The sequence below is a fragment of the Rhinoderma darwinii genome, chromosome 2, assembly GCF_050947455.1.
Source record: "Rhinoderma darwinii isolate aRhiDar2 chromosome 2, aRhiDar2.hap1, whole genome shotgun sequence".
In the NCBI taxonomy this organism is placed as follows: Eukaryota; Metazoa; Chordata; class Amphibia; order Anura; family Rhinodermatidae; genus Rhinoderma; species Rhinoderma darwinii.
In genome coordinates, this window is record NC_134688.1 from 276,251,169 (window position 1) to 276,275,455 (window position 24,287).

Here is a 24,287-nt window from a genome sequence, read left to right on the forward strand (position 1 = left end):
TAATGCCGCTGGCAGTGAATTATATTATAGGTAAGTCAATCCAAGGCCACACTACAGGGTTTTCCCACGATATACATTTATTTAGATTTACTGTGCGTGTACGGATTTAGCCATCTTTAACCCCTTCCCGACGACCCCACGTAGATTAACGGGCTGGAGCACTGGTCCTTGTGCCTGCAGCTTGTTAATCTATGTGTGCTCCTAACAGAGCACACAGGCGTTCCCCTATGCCCAGCATCTCCCCGTACGGGCTGCTACTAGCAGCCTTAGTACTGGGGGAAAATATCGGGTCGGATCACAGCGGTGATCCCCGCCGATTAACCCCTTAAATGCTATTGACCGCCGCATTAAAGTAGTTATAACTGTATCGGCACCCCGCTACGCGATTGCGGGGGCCGATGGTCGCTATAGTAACCGGAAGCCTAACAAAGGCCTCCGGTCTGCCATCTATGGAAGGTGATTAGGTCCTGCCAGAGGCAGGACCTAATATGCCCCCTGTCAGTGTGAAACGGACAGGTATAATACCTTGCAATACATAAATATTGCAGGGTATTATAACAACCATCCAATAATTGGATCTTCAAGTCCCTAGTGGGACTAAAAAAAAAAAAGTTAAAAAAAGTTACAAAAAAAATAAATGTACAAAAGTAAAAACTTTCCAAATAATAAAAAAAAAAAAAAAAAAAAAAATATAAACAAAAAAAAAAAAAAAAAAAAATCGCCCTTTTTACCTAATAAAGTTCTTTATTATTAGAAAAATAAAAACAAACTATGCATAATTGGTATCGCCGCGTCCTTAACGGCGTGAACTAAAAAAATATTATGTCATTTATCCCGCACGCTATTTTTAGTCACTTCAGCTCCCAAAAATTTTTTATAAATAGGGATCAAAAAGTTGCATGTACTCACAAATGGTACCAATAAAAACTACAGTTAGTTCCGCAAAAAGACAAGCCCTCACACTACTTTCTTGATGGAGAAATAAAAAAGTTGTGGCTCTTAGAATATGGCAAAAATGTAATATATTTTTTTAAAACCGTGATTTTATCGTGCAAACACCGGAAAACATTTTAAAAAAACTATATACATATGGTATCGCCCTAATCGCATCGACCCACAGAATAAATTAAATATGTAATTTATAGTGCACGGTGAACACTGTAAAGAAAAACAAAAAAAAAACAATAGAAGTTCTCACGGCCTAATTACACTAAGTTTACAAAAAAAACCTATGGGATCAAAATGCTCACTGTACTCCTAGATAAATTATTTTTAAGGCTGTAGTTTCCCAAATGGGGTCACCTCTGGGGGGTGTCCACTGATTTGGTCCCACAGGGGCTTTGCAAATGCAACATGACACCCGAAAACCAATCCAGCAAACTTGAGTTTCAAAAGCCAAATAGCGCTCCTTCCCTTCTGAGCCCCGCCGTGTGTCCAAACAGCAGTTTATTACCACATATGGGGTATTGCCGTAATCAGGAGAAATTGCATTACAAATCTTGGGGTGCCTTTTCTTCTTTATTCCTTGTAAAAATTATAATTTCTACGTTTTATTTGAAAAAAAATTTGATTTTCACTTCTATGGACGAATTCCACTAAATTCAGCAAAAAAAAAACCTGTGGGGTTAAAATGCTCACTATACTCCTTGATGAATTCCTTGAAAGGTGTTTCCACTGTTTTGGCCCCACAAGACCTCTTCAAACCTGACATGGTGTCTTAAAAATATTCTAATAAAAAGGATGCCTCAAAATCAACTAGGTGCTCCTTTGATTCTGAGACCTGTGCTTCAGTCCATTAGCACACTAGGGCCACATGTGGGATATTTCTAAAAACTGCAGTAACTGGGCAATAAATATTGAGTTGTGTTTCTCTGGTAAAACCTTTTGTGTTGCAGAAAAATGTTTATTAAAATGGATTTTCAGACAAAAAAAAAGAAATTTGTAAATTTCCCCTCTACTTTGCTTTAATTCCTTTCTGAATGCGGCTTTGAAAATTTTGAGGGGTGCAGTTTTCAAAATTGTGTGGTTTATGGGGGTTTCAAATATATAAGGCCCTCAAAGCCACGTCAGAAGTGAACTGGTACCTATAAAAATAGGTTTTGGACATTTTCTTCAAAATGTGAGAAATTGATGTTAAAAGTTCTAAGCCTTGTAACGTCCTAGAAAAAAAAAAATATAGGATGTCCAAAAAACGATGCCAACATAAAGTAGACATATGGGAAATGTTAAATGTAGAAAAACGCTAATTTTGGCAAATTTTCTGTAAAGTTTGGGGTTTTTCCACAAACAAATACTAAATTTCTCGATCAAATTTTTCCACTAACAAAGTACAGTATGTCACTAGAAAACAATCTCAATTCTTCTCTCTTGAGGGATTCGAGGGCTGGCAATCCAGAGGCATCTCCCATGTATCACAGTTGCTCCAAGAAGATGTATTTAAAACAATCAACAATCAACAGCTCCAAGAGGAGTTTGCATTACCTCGAAACGCCTTCTACCAATATTTACAGATAAGACATGCTTTTGATGCCCAGAAGAAGGCTGTGGATTTGGCAATACACACAGATGGGGTACTGTCTGTTTTACATACTGGGAGTATCACATCGGGGGTTATTTCACACATTTATCAGCTGTTGCTTAGTAAATCTATAGATAAACACCCCGATTGCTTCTAGAAAATGGGAAAGAGATATGGGTCCCATATCTGAAGAGCAATGGGCAGATATCATGGAAGCAGTTCCGAGGGTCTCTCTTAGTGAGGCTGGGCACCTATCTCAATTGTATATTATTCATAGAGTGTATAAGACTCCTAAATTTCTCTTTCAAATTGGGGTGCGGAGTGACTCAACCTGCCCCAGGTGTGCGGAGGATGGGGCTGATCATATACATATGTTGTGGTCCTGTCCACAGTTACACACGTATTGGACAGAGGTACTAAAGCTGATCCAAGATGCTTATGGGCCTCTGCTTCAGGGGACTCCTATGGAGTGCATTTTGGGGTGTATGGCGAATATCTCGTCCCCTATCCCGGAGGGTCTAGCTATTGCAAGGCTACTATACATAGTGAGAAAATTCATTGCATTACACTGGATACAGAGCGCCCCGCCGACTAGGAGCGAATTCGTTGCGAAAGTGAATAAAATGATTGTACTAGAATGTCAAGCGTAAAGCGGAAAAAAAATTTGACTCCATATGGGGACCATGGTTGTGCCTAAAGGAATATGCACCATAAACATTATGTAGGACCTCTTTATAGTAATTATAATATGTTCTGTATACGATTTACACATATAACTGTGGGGTAAGGAGAAGGGGGGAATTGGAGAGGAATATTTCTGAAATACACTTGTATAGTAATATACTGGAGGGGGGGTGATTGGCTTACCCGATAAATTCTGATGTATCTCATATTCCTTGTATTACGTGATTGATATATATATATATCTGACAATTGCAACATGCTATACCTCATAAACTTTGTAATTTTGTATTTCCTGAAGGTGTCTGGGGGGAGGGTTGGGGACGGGGTTTGAATGTAATGCTTTGTGCTGTTTACTTTTGAAACTTTAATAAAAAAATTATCTGATTTAAAAAAAAAAAAAAAGAAAACAATCTCAAAATCGCTTAGATAGGTAAATTATTCCCAAGATATTACCACATAAAGTGACACGTCCGATTTGAAAAAATCGGCTGTCTCAACAAAGCCAAAACAGGCTCAGTCCTGAAGGGGTTAACTTGATTCTGATAACTTGCCGCAGTGTGATATGACACAACAAAAGCCATTGAAAAAGTCAAGATAAGACATCTAGCCATTGTTTATTTAATGCATTAAAAGTCACTGTAGTGATGGCTATATCTGTATCGCCCATATACTATAATGGAGAGTGACTGCATATGTACAACCTATTCCTCTACCGGGAAAGGGGAACCAGGCACCTCTGTTCTTGGGACTGATGGGTGTCCCAATGGTAGGAGCCCACTGATCAGACACTTATGGCAAATCAAATCTATATGCTGATCAGTCATGACTCAACATCATTATATCTTTAAATAGTAATCTGGTCTACGTCTCCATGCACACGGCCATGCCTGTAATCACGGCCTGCGATTGCGGGCACGGCCGGCCTCATTTTCTCGCTGTGCTACGATACAAAGTATGGGAGCACGGCCCGTAAAATGCAAAAAAATGGACATGTTCCATAATTTTCTGAAAATTTCTACGGCACGGACGCCCATCCGTAGCAATACGGAAAGGTGTACACGGCCAATAGAACTGAATGCTACCCCATTTTGGAAACTGCACCCCTCAAGGAATTTTTCTAGGGGTATAGTGAGCATTTAGATCCAACAGGTCTTTTGCAGAATTTATTAGAATTAGGTCGCGAAAAAGAATATCACAATTTTTTTCCACTAACATGTTGAATTTTCTCATTTTCACAAGGGATAAAGGAGAAAAAAAAACCAAACAATTTTTGTAAAGAAATTTCTCCCAAGTACGGAAATACCCCACATGTGGTCATCCGTTTTTTTTTTTTTCCATTAGAAATGAATTAACCCTTTCAGGACTGATCCATTTTTTAGTTTCTTATTTTCGTTTTTCACTCCCCTCCTTCCAAGAGCCATAACTTTTTTCTTTTTCCATCAGTAGACCGGTGTGAGAGCTTATTTCTTGCGGGAGGAATTGTAGTTTCTATTGACACCATTTAAAGTGCCATAAAATGTACTGGGAAACTGAAATAAAAATTATTTGCGGGCTGATATAGGAAAAAAATCTGATTCCATTTTTTGGGGTTTTCGTTTTTACAGCTTTCGCCGTACGGTAAAAAACAAAAACTTTACTCTGCGGCTTAATACAATTACGGTGATACCAAATTTATATAGTTTATTTTTATATTTTACTACTTTTACAAAGAAAATCTATTTGTTAAAATAAAAATTGTTTTGTTTCACCACATTCTTTTTTTTTATTTTTCGGTTGATTGAGCGGTGGGAGGTCTTATTTTATGTGGGACGAGCTGTAGTTTTTATTGGTACTATTTTTTGGTACATAAAAAGTGATCAAAAAGTTGTATTAAATTTTTTTTTTTGAGAGCTAAGGTGGCAAAAAAACAGCGATTTTGGCGGTTTCAATTCTTTGAGTTTTTTACGGTGTTCACCGTGCGAGTTAAATAATGGTATATTGTAATAGTTCGGCCTTTACGGACGTAGCGATACTAATTTAGTTTATTTTTTTACATTACTTTAGAAGAAAAATGGGAAAAGTTTTTTTTTTAACTTTAAACTTTTTTCTTTCTCACTACTAATAACTTTAATTCTTCTACACATTTTATTAGTCCCCTTAGGGGACTTGAACCAGCGATCAATGGATCGTGGGTACAATATGCTGCAATACTAATGTATTGCAGTATATTGTTATTTTTACAGGCTTCTGTAACCGCATGATCGCTGTTCCTGTCCGTTAGTCCCGGGTAATACACAGCTGACACCCGCAGCGTATGGAGTGAGCTCAGCGCGTGAGCCCGCTCCATACATCAACCTCCGCACCATGACGTGCTATTAAGTCATAGTGCGCAATGGGGTTAATGCACAGCGGATGGTGTGAATCTTGCAATTTTCCACTGATGTGCCATTTTAGTGAATAATATGTTGTGCCCAGTTTGTGCCACTCAAGACAAATACCTCATAAAACGTTAAGCGGGTTCTCCCGGGTATGGCGATGCCATATATGTGTGCGCAAACTGCTGTTTGGGCACGCTGCAGGGCTCAGAACGGAGGGAGCAGCATTTGGCTTTTTGAGCGTGGATTTAGCTTGGAAGTTCTTCTGTTTGGGGTTTTGCTGGTATTTCAGTTTGTAATGTGGGGGCATGTGTAATCTGTGCGGGGTACATCAGGGCATAATAAGGTCGTATAATAATGCGGTAAATAAATAATAATTCATAGATATGTGGCCAGTGTCGCATTGATAAATGGTGCCCAATCTTATCCGCTTTTGGAACACTCTGCACATTTTGCTTTTGAGTCAGAACTGTTTTATTTTTTCACTCCCGGAGCTGCGTGAGGGCTTATTTGTTGCGGGAAAATCTGTAGTTTTCATTGGTACCATTTTGGGGTAAATGCAATATTTTTGATCTTTTTTTATTCAATTTTTTTGCAAGCCGGGTGACCAAAAACAAGCAATTCTGACAATGTTTTTTAGTTTATTTTTTGCGACGTTCACCCTGCGCTATAAATGACAATTTTACTTTATTCTGCGGGTCGGTACGATTACGGCGATACCATATGTATATATTGTTTTTTTTATGTTTTGCAGCGTTTGCGCAATAAAATCACTCTTTTATAAAATAATTTATTTTCTGTGTCACCATATTCGGAGAGCCGTAAGTTCTTTATTTTTTAGTCAAAAAAGCTGTGTAATGGCTTGTTTTTTGCGGGACGGGTTGTAGTTTTTAAGCGGTACTATTTTTGGGTACATGCGACTTTTTGATCACTTTTTATTCTCTATTTTGGGAGGGGTGGTGACCAAAAAATAGCGATTCTAGTGTAGTTTTTTATTGATTTTTTTTGGGGTGTTCATAATGCAGGAAAAATAACATTATAGATTTATAGTTGGGGTCGTTACGAACGCGGTGATACCAAATATGTGTACTTTTTTTAACGTGTTCATTTTTTTCCTATAATGAGTCTTATTATAGGAAAAAAAAGCATTTTTTGTTTATATAACTTATAATTTTTATTTTTACACTTTTTTTTTAAAACATTATTACTTTTTTTTATTACTTGTCCCACTAGGGGACATTTAGACTTGCAGCTTTGATCGCTGCAAGAGTACATTACACTACCTACGTAGTGTAATGTATTCTAATTGTCATTTTGATGTGACAGTCACACTGACAGGAAGCCGAGGAGGAACGGCCGGAGGCTGCTCCTCCGAGGCTTCCGTACATGGCAACCCGGAGGCCATTGTTTGGCCTCCGATTGCCACGACAAGCATCGGCAGCCCCCACAATCACTTCGTGGGAGCTGCCGATGTGCTTCAAACCCCTGAAATGCGGTGATCGCAATCGGTTGCCGCATTTATGGGGTTAATTGCCAAAATCAGCGGCGATGGTCCGCTAACCGGCAAGACTGGAGTGTCAGCTATCGGGACAGCAGACCTCCCGGTTCCCGGACACTGTCCGTTAGGACAGTGTGCGCCGGGAACTACTCCGCAACTGTACGTCCTGATGCGGGAAGCAAGCCCTCTGCAGGACGTACAGTTACGGCGCAGCGCGTGAAGAGGTTAAAGAGGACCTGTCAGCAATCATGACGTCTGTTTTAATACATATTTGCATTCCCCATAAAAAATTAAAAAAAAGAATCTATGCTGGAGCAACTTTTCTTATAACTCTGCATTGTGCCTTTCCTCTGATATTCATCCTGGAAATGTATGAATATATTGTGAACTGGATGTTACCATTCCAAGTGTCAATAGGTTGTGCCCAAAAAAAGTCTAACACTCAGCAATTTATGAGGAACAGAGCAAAAGTTGCTCCAGCACTGTTATTTCACGGAGAATGCAAGTATTTACTAAAACAGACACGTCAGACCAGCTGAGCTGAAGTACAGTGTCATGTGGTCCATTTTGGTACAGGACGGTCTCATTTCTAGTTACATCTCTGATCAGCAATAAAAAAAGTGGTAGTCGCAAATTTAGTGATACCAGCCTATTATAACTGCACATAATACTGTAGGTCCCAGCTTCAACACAGGCCTGGAATTGTGGTAAAAAGGTCATTCGCAAATCTCTCTCCTCCACCTATAGGGGAAAACAGAAGCAAAAAAATGAGCAGCACTAAACAAGACTAAGTACAGATGGTCACAGACGTACTCGTAGAATTAGAGGGCTATTCTTAACTCAAATAAAAAATTGGATATAGTTTATACCTTACATTCTCTGTATGCAGACGTATGGCCATTAGATCACTTTTACTAGTGATCTATACACAAAAGAATGCTGGGAGAACAAATATCCCCACTCACCTACATAAAAGTTAGAGGCCCATCTAACAACAAAGCAAATGTGGAAGTTGATGATTTCAGCTCCCTGTTATATCCGAAGGATCGGCATGAGACCGCGGCCGTCTGAACTCTTTAATGGCACCGAACTATACATAGTGATCTCCCATTAAAGGAGAGAACTTATGTTAACGTTGTATATGCATGGGGCAGAACATAAATATACATATTGTGGTTGTCAATGAAAGCCTGTTTCAATCCATTAAATAACTTTTATGTTACTTTTTGCAGAAAGAAAAACATCAGCCTGTTGAGAACTGGAAACCATCAACAAGTTTCTGTTGGTATATTATTCATATTAAGTCTCTAGTTAGAACTTTGAGTACATAATGGTGTATTGATGTGAATAGGTTGTTGGACTTAACATAGTAATACATATTATTGAAACTTATATGAATACCCAATACATAGATTGCATTACCTTGGCATCAAAGCTAAACCTGGAAACAGGGATATTTTCAGGCCCACCATGGACAGCAAAGTGCTTACAGCCGGCATTGGCTTTGACATAGCGAGGATGGTCTCCCTGCAGTCCTTTCACAAAAGCGGTGGCCAGAAGTCCACTAAGATAAGGATCTTCTCCATAAGTTTCCTACAGATTAAAGGCTACAAGAATTGATACCTGAAAAAAGTACAATGCTTATACAGTGCTGCTAAAAGGGTTGTTTTATTGATCACATACCATTTATAGAACATAAAACTTTGTAAGGAGTATGACTAGCATTAAACCTTTCATGGCCGGGATGGTTTAGGCCTTATGGGGGTATTCCCATCTCATTCATCAAGTCTAATATGATAAACTAAATATATGATTTTCGAAATATCTTTTTTTTTTGAAAGTGTACCCATCTCCTCACTGGGTTTTCCTTTTTGTTTGTTGCTAGTTGTCTAGGGTTACGGCTACCACTACAGTCCTATATCTTGCGCCGTGTCATTTTCGACGATTCCTCGAATGTAGAGGATGGCCGAGGTCTAGGGAGCGCACATGCCGGCCACCTCTCTGCCCCTCCATCTGCTTACACGGACATACTGAAAAGACGAAGATCACTATACTGTCATTGTCCTTAGCAACCGCCAAAAATTCAGAAGCGTTCACAGTTGATTGGGCTGTCAGTGTGACAGCCCAACCCCACTGATGGCACTGTGCGCAGGAGTGCGTAGTGCCATCAAAGTCAGCACGTAAAATAATGGGCACAGGAACCGTGTCATTAGCTGTAAAAAAAAAAAAAAAAAGTGGGTTGGGCAGGAAGGGGGTCTATCACATATAATTATATTGCTATATGCCTTCCTACCTGATTTCTGCCCCACAAAGGATGTCTCATAATGTTTATGACAGGACTGAAGCAGCTGAGTCCAGTGTGATCATCATAGTTCCCAATAGACACAAAGTAGTTGTGTTTCGCTCTAACTTCAGTGGCTGTGGCATTAGCCACCTTCAAGATCAGATCAGGGCTGTGGATAAAATCTTAGTATTAGACATAAACCAAAAAGAACACAGCAAAAGACAAGAGTGATATAATAGCGACAAGGACTGGCATGTTGAGATCATGACAGAATCAGAGACAATGTGAATATATAGAATACCTGAATGATGCAGCCAGACCCAAAGCCTGAGGAAAAGAAGTGGCATAGCCTGGCGCCTGGGCATCTCCCCTCAAACATTCCGTGTTCCAGTTGTAGGGCTTGATACCCAAATGAGGGATAGCTGGAGCAGGACCATTCTTTAATGCGCCACCCCTTGCCATCTGTGATCGATCAAAATCATTGAGATCATTAAAATCATGATGTATTATAATCTCTGTATAACAGTACATGTTTTTGAGAAAATTGACAGGATTTTTACAATTTCTGTTTGTAGCTCCCCGTTCCCAACAGGACTAAATGGTAGAAAAAGGAAATTACATGTAGACAAAAAACACATACATGAGCCAAACCCTCGTACCTGTAGCACCATCTCTTCCAGGCTCAGCCGATCGATGAGGTCCTTCACCCGTATATCCCATGGCAGCGATGGGCACATGAAAGGATAATCCTGCCCCAGACAACCCGAGACTTGTAGTAAGATTATGGATAGAGACAGGACGCTGGCCTTAGCTATGGACAATGGGATGGACTTCATTTCAATCATAAGAGCGTAGACTTTACGAAAGAATGAAAATTTCACTATTACCAGCAGTCATAAGATAGAATGACGACTTTTGTTTCGATGCATCGTCTGCACAAATAGGAAAACAAAAATACATTTTATTTAACATTTTATTATATTAAAATGACAAATGAGGACTATTAAAGGGGTTTTCCCATCTTGTATATTCATGGCATATCCACAGTATATGCCATAAATGTTCGACAGATGAAAGTCCCACCTCTGGGACCCGCACCTATATTTTAAACGGGGGCCCCCTGACCCCGTCCTACCAGGTGGTCTGGAGTAAGGACACAGCAGGGCTTGCTGAGTAACTCCAATGGAAGTGAATGGGAGTTAAGGAAACAGCATAGACTGTCCAAAATGGAAAAAACCTTTAATTCTGTCCTAAAGTTAGACAGGATAGAACTAGACAAGGCAGGCAGAAACTGCGCCAATTTCTCAAAAAGGTGCACACTGTAAAATTAATTTAGCGCATCTCTCTAAACATGTTAGACAGTTTTCTCTTCCGTACAGCCATTATTGGCTGGCACACTTTACGCCAATATTTTGTGCCAAACGAATGGCACATGCATCAATAAATATAGCGTATTTTACGAACACGGACCCTTTTCTAACACTTTTTAAAACTGTCGGGAAAGGTGGATAAAAGTGACTCGGTGGTCGGACCCCACAATCAGGTATTTATAGAACATTCTAGAATGATGCCCTAACGCCTATTGGTGGGAAAGTGCCAGAGCTTACAAGACGACTACTCCACAGGTAGCGGATTTCAAGTAGCCCCGTTCTCAGGATTGGTGGTAATCCCAGAGGTCGGACCCCACTAATATGACGTTAATGGCATTTCCTATCGAATATACCATGTTTGTTACTGTAGCAATGCGTATAAAAACGGTAGCATTTACCACTAAAGTGCAATATGCTGCTAAGCACCTGAACTGGGACACCAGTATGACAGGATTAGCATGTCTATCAGTTCAGAGCAACACAAAATTATATAACAACTATCCCTTCACAACTCCTAACTACAAAAACAATGGAAAATAAAGGAACGTAAGATCCGACGACAGACACGGTCACTTACCTAGAACGTTACTTCAGAGACACTTCCCTTATCCCAGCTTCCTACCCAGCAATCAGAAGGCGGGACTGAGACGTTTGTGTTTAGCTTGCAGTTCAGGTTTACACCACAAGAGGGCGAAAATAACGTTGTGCAGATAATATCTTCCTGGACTTTTTCATGTTGCCACTTGGTGGCGCTAGTGCGTAAACCTTGCTTTGGATTATACGTAGCTCTATTCAGGTAGCTGAACAGCCTGAAAAATCACAAGCCAAACGTTGTCACTTTTCTGTTAGAGGAAATGTAGTTTATATGCAATCCACACTCTTTATATGCAGAACTGGTGCTTTCCAAGTCCACATAATAAGGAAGGAAATAATGAGATAATGTACATTAGTTACAATGGGCTGTTTAAACAGGGTCTGTCACTATGACAGAAAACTTCTGCTCTGTGTTCTGCACAAATATCAATTGAATAGCCAATTACCCTAATTTCATGACATAGCCCTGGAAAAGAAAGCATCAGCTAATAAACAACACCCCCAGTGGTCAGAACCAGCATAACAAGCTAAGCTCCAAACACCCAAACCCGTGACTTCCACAGCACCTGCTAAATTCTTGGGACTCCCACGACCATTAAGGCTGAGTTCACACATCGCGGTCAAACTTTTTTTTTCTTTTCCGCAAATCATGGCAGAAAAACACATTTGACTGCGACATGTGACTTCAGCCTAACTTTCAGTATAAAAACTACATGACACAATTTATAGGCAACCATTTTATCGCCACCTTTATCGAACACCATCGCGACACTGCACTCCAGGAGCCAGGACCCTCTTACTGTGGCCAAGTCCGCCTACCTTGGCCACTCATCTTCAAAGTAAGGTCGTTTCCGCATTCGGCGATCTGCCGCCCCAGTCAGCTGCAGGTTCTCCAACCAACCTTCGAGCTAAAACCCCATTCACATGTAACAGAACAAAATCTCTACACTACAACAGCACACTTCCCCTAGAAATATCATAGCTGTGACCCATGTCCAGGATTTTTTAAATCTCCTGCCATATTATAGTCCTACAGAAGTTCCGAAGTTAAAATTATTTTGATATACTAATATACAGAAAAGAAAAGAAAGCTACTGACTACGATGTTCCCTTAGAATGTATTATTAACCCATACATAGCATAGCAGGGTAGAGGCCTGTGCTGGGCATCGTACTTTGCCCCCCTGATCAGACTAAGCCCTCCATTGTAAAATTAAATTTAAAAACAAATAATGCTTAATGCACTGCTTTTCTTCTCTCTTCAGGTTTCCTCAGCATGACGCACCCCATACAACAGACTGACGCCGGGCAGCGTCAGGACGTTGTGAGTGACGCCTCACTGATGATGTTGAAGTGCTGTGTCGCATATAAGGCCCTGATGCTGCTCGGCGTCAGGGCCTTTTATGAGTTGCGCTGGCATGCTGAGGGGAGAAGAGGAGCTCTGAGCTAAGAATGTGTGGTTTTTATTTCATGGTCGATGGGGAGAAATAGAAACACATGACCGTGGCAGAAAGATGCAACACATTTATTAAGAGGCGTTTGCCTCTTAATAAATTTTTTGCATCTTACTCCAACTTTTCCTTCTATTAAGACTGGCGTATGAAATGGCAGTCTTAATAAGTTCCCCCTAATATGTCCAATATCAGTTGTCATTCATGTCTAGCAGCTCAGCCCCAACGCCCAGATCCTTTTGTACACAGGCGGAGTAGTTTCTGTTATTGTGTGGGCCAGCCAATAAGAATCGGCGGACTAGAAGCAGCTACTTCTTATCACATTAGGTGGCTCTTCTGAGAGGGAATGAAAAGAACACCAGGGGGCACTATAACAAGTATGTAATAGCAATAGCAAGACATTTTATTTAAAAATTATTCAAATTAAAAAATATATTTTTTGTCTCTTCTGAGTGGTGACCAAATGCTAAAAATTGAGTGTCCCCAATATCTGATTTTTAATGCTAACTTAAATAATGATGACAAATAGCAAGCTTTGGATACTTCTTAGGTCTCTTCACCGGTCATGGTTTAAATTATGTATGTAAACACAAAAGATGATAAAAATAGTGAAGTAAATGAGACAAGTGATAAAAAGCAGAACCATCAATACGAGGAGGAGGGGAGTAAACGTTGCGGAAACCGTGTCAGGAAGTGACGTAACTTTTTCAGCGAAGCAGCAATCAATTTCGCTCACTGAAAACTCTGCTTCATGTGAGCAAGAGGGCAGTTTCCAATTGAACACAATTATAGCCTTTTTACAAATGGAATTCACACTGTTTCCAACGTAGAAACGCATTGGAGTTAACGTGAATTTTCTGAACAAGGCATTATGATACATTTTAAAGGGGTAGTCCCATTTAAGACATTCATGGCATATCTATTGGATATGCCATGAATGTGTCATAGATGTGGGTTCTAGCACCTTTATTTGATAACGGGGGCCCCTGACCCCATCTCTGCCTAATGAGATAGCCGCTGTCCGCCGCATCCAGACAGGGGTAGGTACAGAGGTGGCGGGGTTCCGGAAACAACCTAGCTCACCGAGCTAAGCAATTATACGAAACTCACTTTCTCTTCTATGAAGGAGAAAGAAGGAGAAAAAATGGATCGTGTGGAGGCGCTGCTACTTGGCGAGATTTGTAAAAATGATGGTGAAGTCAAGAAATAATAAATAAGAAAGGTTTATTTCAATGAGTGGCTACGCGTTTCAACGCTGAACGAGCGTCTTCCTCAGGCCATGTACACATTGTGCTTTCAACACTTTATATAACATAATGAGTTCAATTTAGCAGGAGTGAAAAACCGCCAAATCTGCCGAGGTCAGATTGCGACCGTGACGTCACACCCGGTTTTTTTCAACAAAAGAGCAGTAAAAACAGAAATGAGACATTATAAAAATAGATACATTCTTTTGTTTGCGAAACATAGATATTTGATAGTAGGGATACAATGGAATGGTGCCTGAGTTATATAATTTACAAAAATGACATAAAAATAATGGTCTTTAAAAACCGGGAGTGTGTCATTATCTGCAGTGCATTAAAAAAAATGTATTAAAACCAATAAAACAAGCTCTAGATTGACATTTTTATGTTCTTGTACTAATGGTTAGTGAAACTTACAATAATGTTAGTAAGTTTGGCATAAATTACCTTTGTAATGAAAGTAGTTGTGTTGCTAGGTTACATTGAGGGCGCCGGGGTGCGCCTCCGTTGCCAGGACAACCAAGGAGGATCGAGACGTCAAGGAGAACAAGACGGGCCAAATGGACTGCGGGTTAGTTAATAAAGAAGTAAGAGTACTTCTACGTGTATTTATTTGGCGTGTATGAGATAATGGATGGTGATCAGATAGTGACAAGCTCTTTCGTTACAACAACAAATTGTTTACAATGATTTTAATATAAAATAGTAGGTATGCCGGAATGAATACCCATTATAGATAATATTATTCATATTATTCATATTTTCATTTTGTTTTTATTTTGGATGTTATGAACATATTGTCATGTTATCAATGGCTTTTGGTGACCACGTTGTCTGAAATTGAGATGTTTTAATCTAATGTGGACTCAGAGATGTCGTTAAGACCCCCTGCGTGTAATGTTTGTAGTCTGAAAATCCAATAATTATCCCTCTGTTTGAGTTTATTAAACCTATTGGGAACATCTGGATGGATGTCCTCAATTGGTGTGATGTTGATTTGGTTAAATTGACAATTGTGTCCCTGGGTGAAATGACGGGACACGCTGTGTTTTAGAAAGCCCGTGTTCACATTGAATCGGTGTTTGTTCAATCTGGATCGCAGACATTGTGTGGTTCTCCCTATATATTGTAACTGGCAGGTACATTCCATTAGGTAAATTACGTAGGAGCTACTGCAATTGAGGAATGATTTAATAGTAAATGATTCTTTTGTAACAGTGGATGTATATGTATATTTCTTATGAGTTGCAACATAGACACCGTGAATGGCCACATTTGAAGGAGCCATTTAATTTAGACAAAAAGTTTGTGGTATTTTCGGTTTCCGGACCCTACTAGGGGCTAGGATGTTTTTCAAAGTCAGAGACCGTCTGAATGTGATGCTCGGTTGAGCCGGTATCACATCCTTCAGATAGGGGTCATTTTTTATAATATGCCAGTATTTGCGCAGAGTGGCCCTAACTGCTTTGTTCCCTTGGTTGAAAGTAGTGATAAAGTTAGTATTATATTTATTGGATTCTAATTTTTTCTGCGTTGGATTTAAACAAAACTCTTGGGACAGCTCTGAGGCTTTACGTCGTGCACCTTTGATGAGGTTTAAAGGGAAATTCTTCTCCTTGAACCTTTTTTCCAGGATGTTACATTCTTTTTTTACATTTTCATCGGTGCTGCAGTTTTTTCTGACCCTTCTAAATTGCCCGAAGGGTACATTTTTTAACCAAGGGCGATAATGGGCGCTTTTAAAATCAATGAAGCTATTGACATCGACAGACTTAAAATGGGTTTTAGTAATAAAATGATTAATATTGGTGTCATAGCTAATTGTCAAATCCAAGAAGTCTATAGAAATTGTGGAGAAATTATACGTGAAAGATAAGTCGTAATTATTGTCGTTTAGAATTTCAATAAAACTAGAAGCTTCATTCTCAGTTCCTTTCCACACAAAGAACAGGTCATCAATATAACGCTTATATAGTAAAATATTATTTTTAAAAGGATGTTCCCCGTAGATATGTTCCTCCTCAAATGCCCCCATATAGAGGTTCGCATAGGCCGGTGCAAATCGGGTGCCCATTGCACAGCCTTTAATTTGATTATAAAAACTGTGGTTAAAATTAAATGTGTTATGTTGGAGGATAAAATCAATGCAATTGATTAAAAATAAAACTTGCCTGTCTGGGATTGAGATGTTGGATGATAGGAATGAATTTGCTACTTGTACACCTCTTTCATGTGGGATATTACTGTAGAGGGCAGTCACGTCAGCTGTCAAAAAATGTATTTGGGACATGGATGGGTCAATTTTTAAATTGAATAAATCTTTGATTAATTGAGTAGAATCCTTTAGATAGGATGGCAGGGTAAGTACGAAAGGTTGAAGGTGCAGGTCCACAAAATGGGAAAGGTTGCTGGTGAGTGAGCCAATTCCCGAAATAATGGGACGTCCAGGGGGATCTATAAGTGTCTTGTGGATTTTGGGGAGATGATAAATGAAAGGCATATTGGGAAAAGGGACCTGTAGGAAGCGTTTTTCTTTTTTTGTGAGTAATCCATCCTGGGCAGCTGTCTCTATCAGGGCTTTATATTTGCATATATAGATGGGAAGAGGGTTAGAGGCCAATTTACAGTAAAAGGTATTATCGTTTAGGATTCTCATTGTTTCCTCTAAGTCAGGGGTCAGGAACCTTTTTGGCTAAGAGAGCCGTAAACGCCACATATTTTGAAATATAATTCAGCGAGAGCCGTACAATATGTTTAAAGGGGATACATGTCCTGTGGAGAGGGGGATACATGTCCTGTGGAGAGGGGGATACATGTCCTGTGGAGAGGGGATACATGTCCTGTGGAGAGGGGATACATGTCCTGTGGAGAGGGGGATACATGTCCTGTGGAGAGGGGGATACATGGCCTGTGGATAACCTGTGGAGAGGGGATACATGTCCTGTGGAGAGGGGGATACATGTCCTGTGGAGAGGGGGATACATGGCCTGTGGATAACCTGTGGAGAGGGGATACATGTCCTGTGGAGAGGGGGATACATGTCCTGTGGAGAGGGGGATACATGTCCTGTGGAGAGGGGATACATGTCCTGTGGAGAGGGGGATACATGTCCTGTGGAGAGGGGATACATGTCCTGTGGAGAGGGGATACATGTCCTGTGGAGAGGGGGATACATGTCCTGTGGAGAGGGGGATACATGGCCTGTGGATAACCTGTGGAGAGGGGATACATGTCCTGTGGAGAGGGGGATACATGTCCTGTGGAGAGGGGGATACATGGCCTGTGGATAACCTGTGGAGAGGGGATACATGTCCTGTGGAGAGGGGGATACATGTCCTGTGGAGAGGGGGATACATGTCCTGTGGAGAGGGGATACATGTCCTGTGGAGAGGGGGATACATGTCCTGTGGAGAGGGGGATACATGGCCTGTGGATAACCTGTGGAGAGGGGATACATGTCCTGTGGAGAGGGGGATACATGTCCTGTGGAGAGGGGGATACATGTCCTGTGGAGAGGGGGATACATGTCCTGTGGAGAGGGGATACATGTCCTGTGGAGAGGGGATACATGTCCTGTGGAGAGGGGATACATGTCCTGTGGAGAGGGGGATACATGTCCTGTGGAGAGGGGGATACATGTCCTGTGGAGAGGGGTTACATGTCCTGTGGAGAGGGGATACATGTCCTGTGGAGAGGGGGATACATGTCCTGTGGAGAGGGGGATACATGGCCTGTGGATAACCTGTGGAGAGGGGATACATGTCCTGTGGAGAGGGGGATACATGTCCTGTGGAGAGGGGATACATGTCCTGTGGAGAGGGGATACATGTCCTGTGGAGAGGGGGATACATGTCCTGTGGAGAGGGGATACATGTCCTGTGGAGAGGGGATACATGTCCTGTGGAGAGGGGGATACATGTCCTGTGGAGAGGGGTTACATGTCCTGTGGAGAGGGGATACATGTCCTGTGGAGAGGGGGATACATGTCCTGTGGAGAGGGGGATACATGGCCTGTGGATAACCTGTGGAGAGGGGATACATGTCCTGTGGAGAGGGGGATACATGTCCTGTGGAGAGGGGATACATGTCCTGTGGAGAGGGGATACATGTCCTGTGGAGAGGGGGATACATGTCCTGTGGAGAGGGGATACATGTCCTGTGGAGAGGGGATACATGTCCTGTGGAGAGGGGGATACATGTCCTGTGGAGAGGGGGATACATGGCCTGTGGATAACCTGTGGAGAGGGGATACATGTCCTGTGGAGAGGGGGATACATGTCCTGTGGAGAGGGGATACATGTCCTGTGGAGAGGGGATACATGTCCTGTGGAGAGGGGGATACATGTCCTGTGGAGAGGGGATACATGTCCTGTGGAGAGGGGATACATGTCCTGTGGAGAGGGGGATACATGTCCTGTGGAGAGGGGGATACATGGCCTGTGGATAACCTGTGGAGAGGGGATACATGTCCTGTGGAGAGGGGATACATGTCCTGTGGAGAGGGGGATACATGTCCTGTGGAGAGGGGATACATGTCCTGTGGAGAGGGGATACATGTCCTGTGGAGAGGGGGATACATGTCCTGTGGAGAGGGGGATACATGTCCTGTGGATATCCTGTGGAGAGGGGATACATGTCCTGTGGAGAGGGGGGGGGGTACATGTCTTTTGCTCTATTTTGCGCCTTCAGGACCAGACACCGTTTAGCCATTTTTAGCACGTGTTAGTTAAATGGCTCTAACTTTTTTATTTGTTGGGCTAACGACGTGATTTTTGCGACGTTTTTTCCGTAGACAATGCAGGTTTCATTTTTTATCGTTTTTATACACACCTTTTTTGCTATTTTGGAATTTTTATTCATAAAGTTTGAAAATAATAGTAAAAAAATAAGCTTTTTTACATTTCAGCTATTTTTTTTTTTTTGGTAATAACATAGTTTTACCCTAAAATAGACCTTTTATTTGTGATCGTCATTGTCTACCGTAAATTTTTATATATTACATGTCTATATTAGGGTAATTGGGTCAGCGCTAGCGTTACAACAATGATTGGCGGGGGGAACGGTTTTTTTGGGGTGGGTATTTTATGTGTATTTATTATTTACATTTCTTTTGCACTTTACTTTATTATTTTTTTATTACTATGGTCTGTCCCCCAAAGGTCAAAGAAGACCTTTGGGGAACTTTATATATTTTCTTTCTTTTTTTACACCATGTTTTTCCACTGTAACTGGAGCTGCACAGCAGCCCCAGTTACAGGGGAAATCAGCCCTCTCATAGTGACGATTGTCACTAATAGGGCTGTGCTGGGTCTTGTTAGACCCAGCAGCAGTCTGTCAGTAACAGCACCCGGCGATCATGTGACCAGTCACATGATCACCGGGAGGAATAGAGACAGCGCCGCTGCTGCTGTCTCTATTCCTATACACAGCGTTCATTGAGCGATGTGTAAGAAGACATCGGAGAAGACAGAAGCAGCGAAAGCTGCTTCTATCCTCTCCTCAGGGTCCCCGGCAGTCACTGACAGCCGGAGACCCGACATTCAGCTGCCCGATCGCGCGGGCAGCAAGTTAAAACCCGAGCCGTAGAAAGTCTATGGCTCGGGTTTTAAGGACCCTGACCGCTGGCCGTAAAAATAACAGCCAGCGGTCGGGAACCAGTTAATGGCAGAGCGGGGAGATACCTCCATGCTCTGCCGTAGTGTTCAGTGGCGTCCCGCTGTAGCAGCCATAGCGGCTGCTAGCGGAGCCTCCGGCCATGGTGGGGGCCCGTGCCGGCGGGCGACACGGGCCCCCTCATGCCGCGGGCCCCGTAGCAGCCGCTACTGCTGCTACGGCGGTAGTTACGCCACTGCATGCATCCTTCCCATAGACAGGTAGGAGCCCTGTCTGCGAGCCAGATACGGCCATCAAAAGAGCCATATCTGGCTCGCGAGCCATAGGTTCCCGACCCCTGCTCTAAGTACTTATTTCTGTCTTGGATTACCATGCCACCCCCTTTATCTGCAGGGCGGATGATGATGTCCCCATTATTTTGAAGGGATTTAATGGCCCTTCTTTCGTGTGTCCCTGCGGTTTGGCATATGTAGGTGAAACCACCCAGTGGATCAAAGAGAGAATTGGTCAGCACAAATCCAATATACGTTGCGACAAAACATTACTTCCCATTCCAGCACATTTTGCCAAACACAAACATAACATCTCTCAGCTAAAGTTCCAAGTAATCGAACATGTTCCAGCATCCAAAAGAGGTGGGGATAGAATAAAACAACTTAAACGCAGAGAAGCATACTGGATACACAAACTCCAGACCCTGGAACCTAGGGGTCTAAATAGGGAGTACGAAATTAGCAGTTTTCTATAAACAGAACCACTAGCTTTGACGTTGGGACATTTACGTCCTTTCAGTAATGTGTTGGCTCATCACTTGACTGTAACTGAATGTTGATGTTTAACATGTTAACGAGATATACAAGATTATAATCTGCATTTTCTCTCCATCTGAGACCCGATGAATCTCTCTGAGCCTATCTGTACCACAAGGGGGACTGCTTTCACGACCAGCTTACTACCTCAATTGACACAGTATCCTTTATATAATAGGGCATACTAGAGCCAACTAGCTTTTAGACTGATTTTATTGTCTATACTGTCCGCAATGTCCCATTAGGTTCACTACCTGATACATACACTAGATGGCGCTAGCATATAGCCGATTACTATTATTTCCTAGTAAATTCTTCTTAATTCCACATCTGTTTATATCTAGATTAAAATATGTCTCTTCACACACACATATACCTCTTTTTTTCCCCCATATCGCCGAATCGGCCCCTAGACTGTTGTGCACATGTGCATGCGTTCCACACCTCGCACTCACTCCAGGGTGGAACGCACGGCCATCTTGGCCGAGCTTTCCATTGCTTAAACACTGCCACCACAGATGACGTCCCTGCACACAGAGGCGCCAGCCCATATCTACATCATATATAAGGTAGGAGGTAACCAGGGATTTCCAGCGCCCTATAGAGCGGTAAGCCGCCATATTTGATTATAGCAGCGCCAAAAGCAACACTGAATCAGTCCCCAGTACGGCTCAAGTATGTTTGACCAGCACCTTATACCATTGACTTCATCTCTTGATGCATCTCTATGTTCATTGCTTTTCTGCTGTCTGTTCCATTTGCCGGTTAACCCTTTTGATGTATTTATTGACACAACCGTTGATTATGTGAATATCCTATCTCAGAGCCACAACTTAGTCCCATTTTTGTCCACTATGAACTTTCATTCTTGTACCTTCAGTCCATTATAGACGGTATGATTATTCCTTAACTGCTTCATAGACCACGGCATACCAGGGACACCCGTATCCACCCCATGGAATATACATAATTTGGACCATTGCAACCCCAACCTACCTGGTGACCGTATAAGATGACCTCCGGACACAAATATTAACACACTGTAAACCTTACATAACAACGTTTAGTGGCTTCTGTACGTACACAACCCCTGATGTGTGCACATAATATGATTACTATTTCTTGTTGTGCGTATACTGTACCAAGATGACTGAAACTGTACCTTCCTTTTTTAACATCCAAATATAGGATCTGTCTTTTGTATACAACTTTCTAGTCTATGTATGACATGTCCTGTAACATTATATTCCTGTAATTTTTCGTACCCGTATTATATGCTATAATTACATATGTATGTTTCCTTAGTGCCCGACGAAGGTCTTACGACCGAAACGTTATCGTTGCAATTGTAGCCACCGGCATATACCTAAAGAAATAAAATCTATGTTGAATACTACTAAGGTGTGCCGAATACAATTCTTCTGAGAATATACCATCAATTAGGTTTAATAGGTTATTTATGAATCATAGAACTTAGGGGCAAGTGACTGGCTCCAAAGTCACCTCCAAAGGTGGTTCTCTTCTCCTGGATCACTGGGTCTCATTATTATGTCAGAAACGGGGCCCACTGGGGGATCCCCTGGTATCCTAGTGGTTCTGTCCGACCCTGAATATATGTGTTTTCTGTTATGGCATTAAGAGTGTAAAATACAATCAATTGCATAGGTGGCACCTAATAGAGGAATAAACACAGTCCGGTGAAATCCAAGCAGATGATCTGAAGAGGCTTACATTCTTGAAACCCGTGATGAAGCCACAGATATCTGAGAACTTAGTGAGGACAGACTGAACGCAACATGGTGGTGGTCACAAGTGAACTAAAGAGCAGATAATGCGGACTTTGTTGTGATTGTGTCAAATCTGAAAAAAATGGTGTGGTGTGAGGTATAAAGTACAACATTTTCACCATATAATGGTAATTTACAAAACATGTTTTTGCAATTACTCTTTTACATTAGATAAGATATGCAATTGACAGATAATTCCTGGTGTGTTTGAATATCATTTAATAGCACACTAATTAATACAAAAATAATACAACAAAAAATATAATATACAATAAAATAAAAATTGAGACAAAGACAAAGAAAATGTTCTGAGCACTTAAGAAATTGTAAGAAAAAGTTTGTAGGTGCAGATATCAAACAAACCTCCAAATGCATAAATATCTCAACATTTGATGGCATTATTTTATGCATTAGTTCACAAAATTGGCTTCTGCTGTGATGTTACAATACCTGTTTCAGTCAGGCCTGAAATGGCAGGTACATTTTAACATTTTAGTTAAAATTCTAGTTAAAAGGTGGTTCTTCTAGTAAGTTCCATGCAATTTTATATTTCCATTGAATATACATATTGATACAAAATGAAGTTGTCATTTCACATGAATGTGATTCCAACACAGTCTATGGTAAAAATGAGATAAATATGACCATAACATTGCTGTGCTGTCTTGGTAATTCATCTGCATCTGTTATCACCCACAAAATTTTGGCTTTTATAAATTATTATAGGAATACAGAGTTCTTTTACGGTCAGCATTCTGATTCTAAAATAATTATTTTCCAGAGTAAAGAGCAGGAGTGGGAGAAAATTCCATTTCATGCAGACCCTAGGGTCATGACATTGTCTGGAGCACCACATTTCAACACACTCAAAGAAGCATTATTATGAGCAGATTGAGAAAGACAAGTACGTGATTTTATGTGATATAACCACCTTTCAGGATCTTGGTTTCCCTGAAAGACCACTCCAGATCTGTGAGGAGCACAGTCAGATTCATCCACTGAACATTTGCTCATGTTGGTTGCTAGGAAGTTTACAAATATAAAACATTTTATAAAGTGGTTTCAAATATCATATATGAGCGTCTGCATGTCTGACATGATTTGGAACTCCAGATGCAAGACACGTTGGTGGATTGGTTTATCAAAGAGATGCCGAATGATATATTTGGACTACATGTATTGACATAATGGGCCCTGTTGTGAACTGGCAGTGGCATATATCCCTGAAGTATCATTTGTATTTCAAACCCCTCTCATGAAAATTAATCATGTAATACTAAAGCTAGTTTTGTACTGTACTCCATAAGCAGTAGCCATCATAATAAGAAGCAACTTTTCCTATCACATCATAGATACAAAATGTGTAGATCAGTCTTTTCCATATGTAGGTCCAACTTTTCCATCTTATACTCTTGTAAATTGCTCACTAATGATAGAGACGCTGGTCAGTCTCAATACTTGACCATTACTGCTACAGACTATTTTAGGTTCATTTCCAATGGAAAGATATAGGTATAAGCCATGCTCATAGTGACAACCAGATCAGTAGTCTAGAGGACGGATCATCATGGAGACAAACTTCAGGCCGTGGCTGGGTCCCTTCCAATAGTGCCACTTGATACTATTGTACTTAGGTGGAGCAGATCCATTTTTGTAATAGATACCATTTAAGTTGGATGGACCACAGGCATCGAACCACCAACCTAGGGACGAGTGAATGTTTGTTAGTAGAGGTAACACAAACATTATTTTAATTACAGCTTTTAACTACAGACTTTCTGCAATTTGTATATTACACAAGGTACAGCAACTTATATAGACACAAAATGGATATATTTGCTAGAGATCCTTACATTACAATACCAGAATCGTAATAGAACTCTTGGATCCTATACTATAATAACAGTGAATATTGACATTTTGATGCGGTTTGTCCTATTGGATTTCATGCATAAAAACTATTCTAACTATTTTGTGGAGAACAGTTTTAGAGCATTAAGCACATTGGGCCCCTATTTATCAAAAGCTAAGTTCTGATTGGCTGGTACGGGCAACAAGGCCAGCTCTACTGTTAGAGAC

The 24,287-nt window shown here is 41.1% G+C and overlaps 2 protein-coding genes and 1 long non-coding RNA gene across 5 annotated transcripts in view; 1 reads left to right on the top strand and 2 right to left on the bottom strand.

Moving 5' to 3' along the window:
* Nucleotides 1–20,842, bottom strand: part of LOC142742989 (uncharacterized) — a 37,839-nt gene extending 16,997 nt beyond the window's left edge. The window contains exons 1-7 of one of the 3 annotated variants that reach the window (XM_075853291.1): nt 20,798–20,842; nt 11,286–11,517; nt 9,998–10,270; nt 9,640–9,800; nt 9,348–9,507; nt 8,477–8,647; nt 7,704–7,795 (exon numbers count right to left, since the gene is read on the bottom strand). In XM_075853291.1, coding sequence (XP_075709406.1) covers nt 7,704–7,795; nt 8,477–8,647; nt 9,348–9,507; nt 9,640–9,800; nt 9,998–10,183 — 770 coding nt within the window. In that variant the 5' untranslated portion in view covers nt 10,184–10,270; nt 11,286–11,517; nt 20,798–20,842. Of the gene's footprint in view, nt 1–7,703; nt 7,796–8,476; nt 8,648–9,347; nt 9,508–9,639; nt 9,801–9,997; nt 10,271–11,285; nt 11,518–14,446; nt 14,538–20,797 lie in introns of those variants that run through there. The other 2 variants (XM_075853290.1, XM_075853292.1) reach the window with 2 other exon arrangements.
* LOC142742990 (uncharacterized) lies at nt 14,480–21,782 on the top strand. The gene is made up of 3 exons (XR_012881472.1): nt 14,480–14,586; nt 20,503–20,581; nt 21,343–21,782. It is a non-coding gene; the product is annotated as an uncharacterized LOC142742990 (long non-coding RNA).
* A 737-nt stretch (nt 21,783–22,519) lies between these two features.
* LOC142741151 (angiopoietin-2-like) overlaps nt 22,520–24,287 on the bottom strand; it is an 80,948-nt gene continuing 79,180 nt past the window's right edge. The window contains exon 9 of the mRNA XM_075850538.1: nt 22,520–23,911. Coding sequence (XP_075706653.1) covers nt 23,751–23,911 — 161 coding nt within the window. The 3' untranslated portion in view covers nt 22,520–23,750. The remainder of the gene's footprint in view (nt 23,912–24,287) is intronic.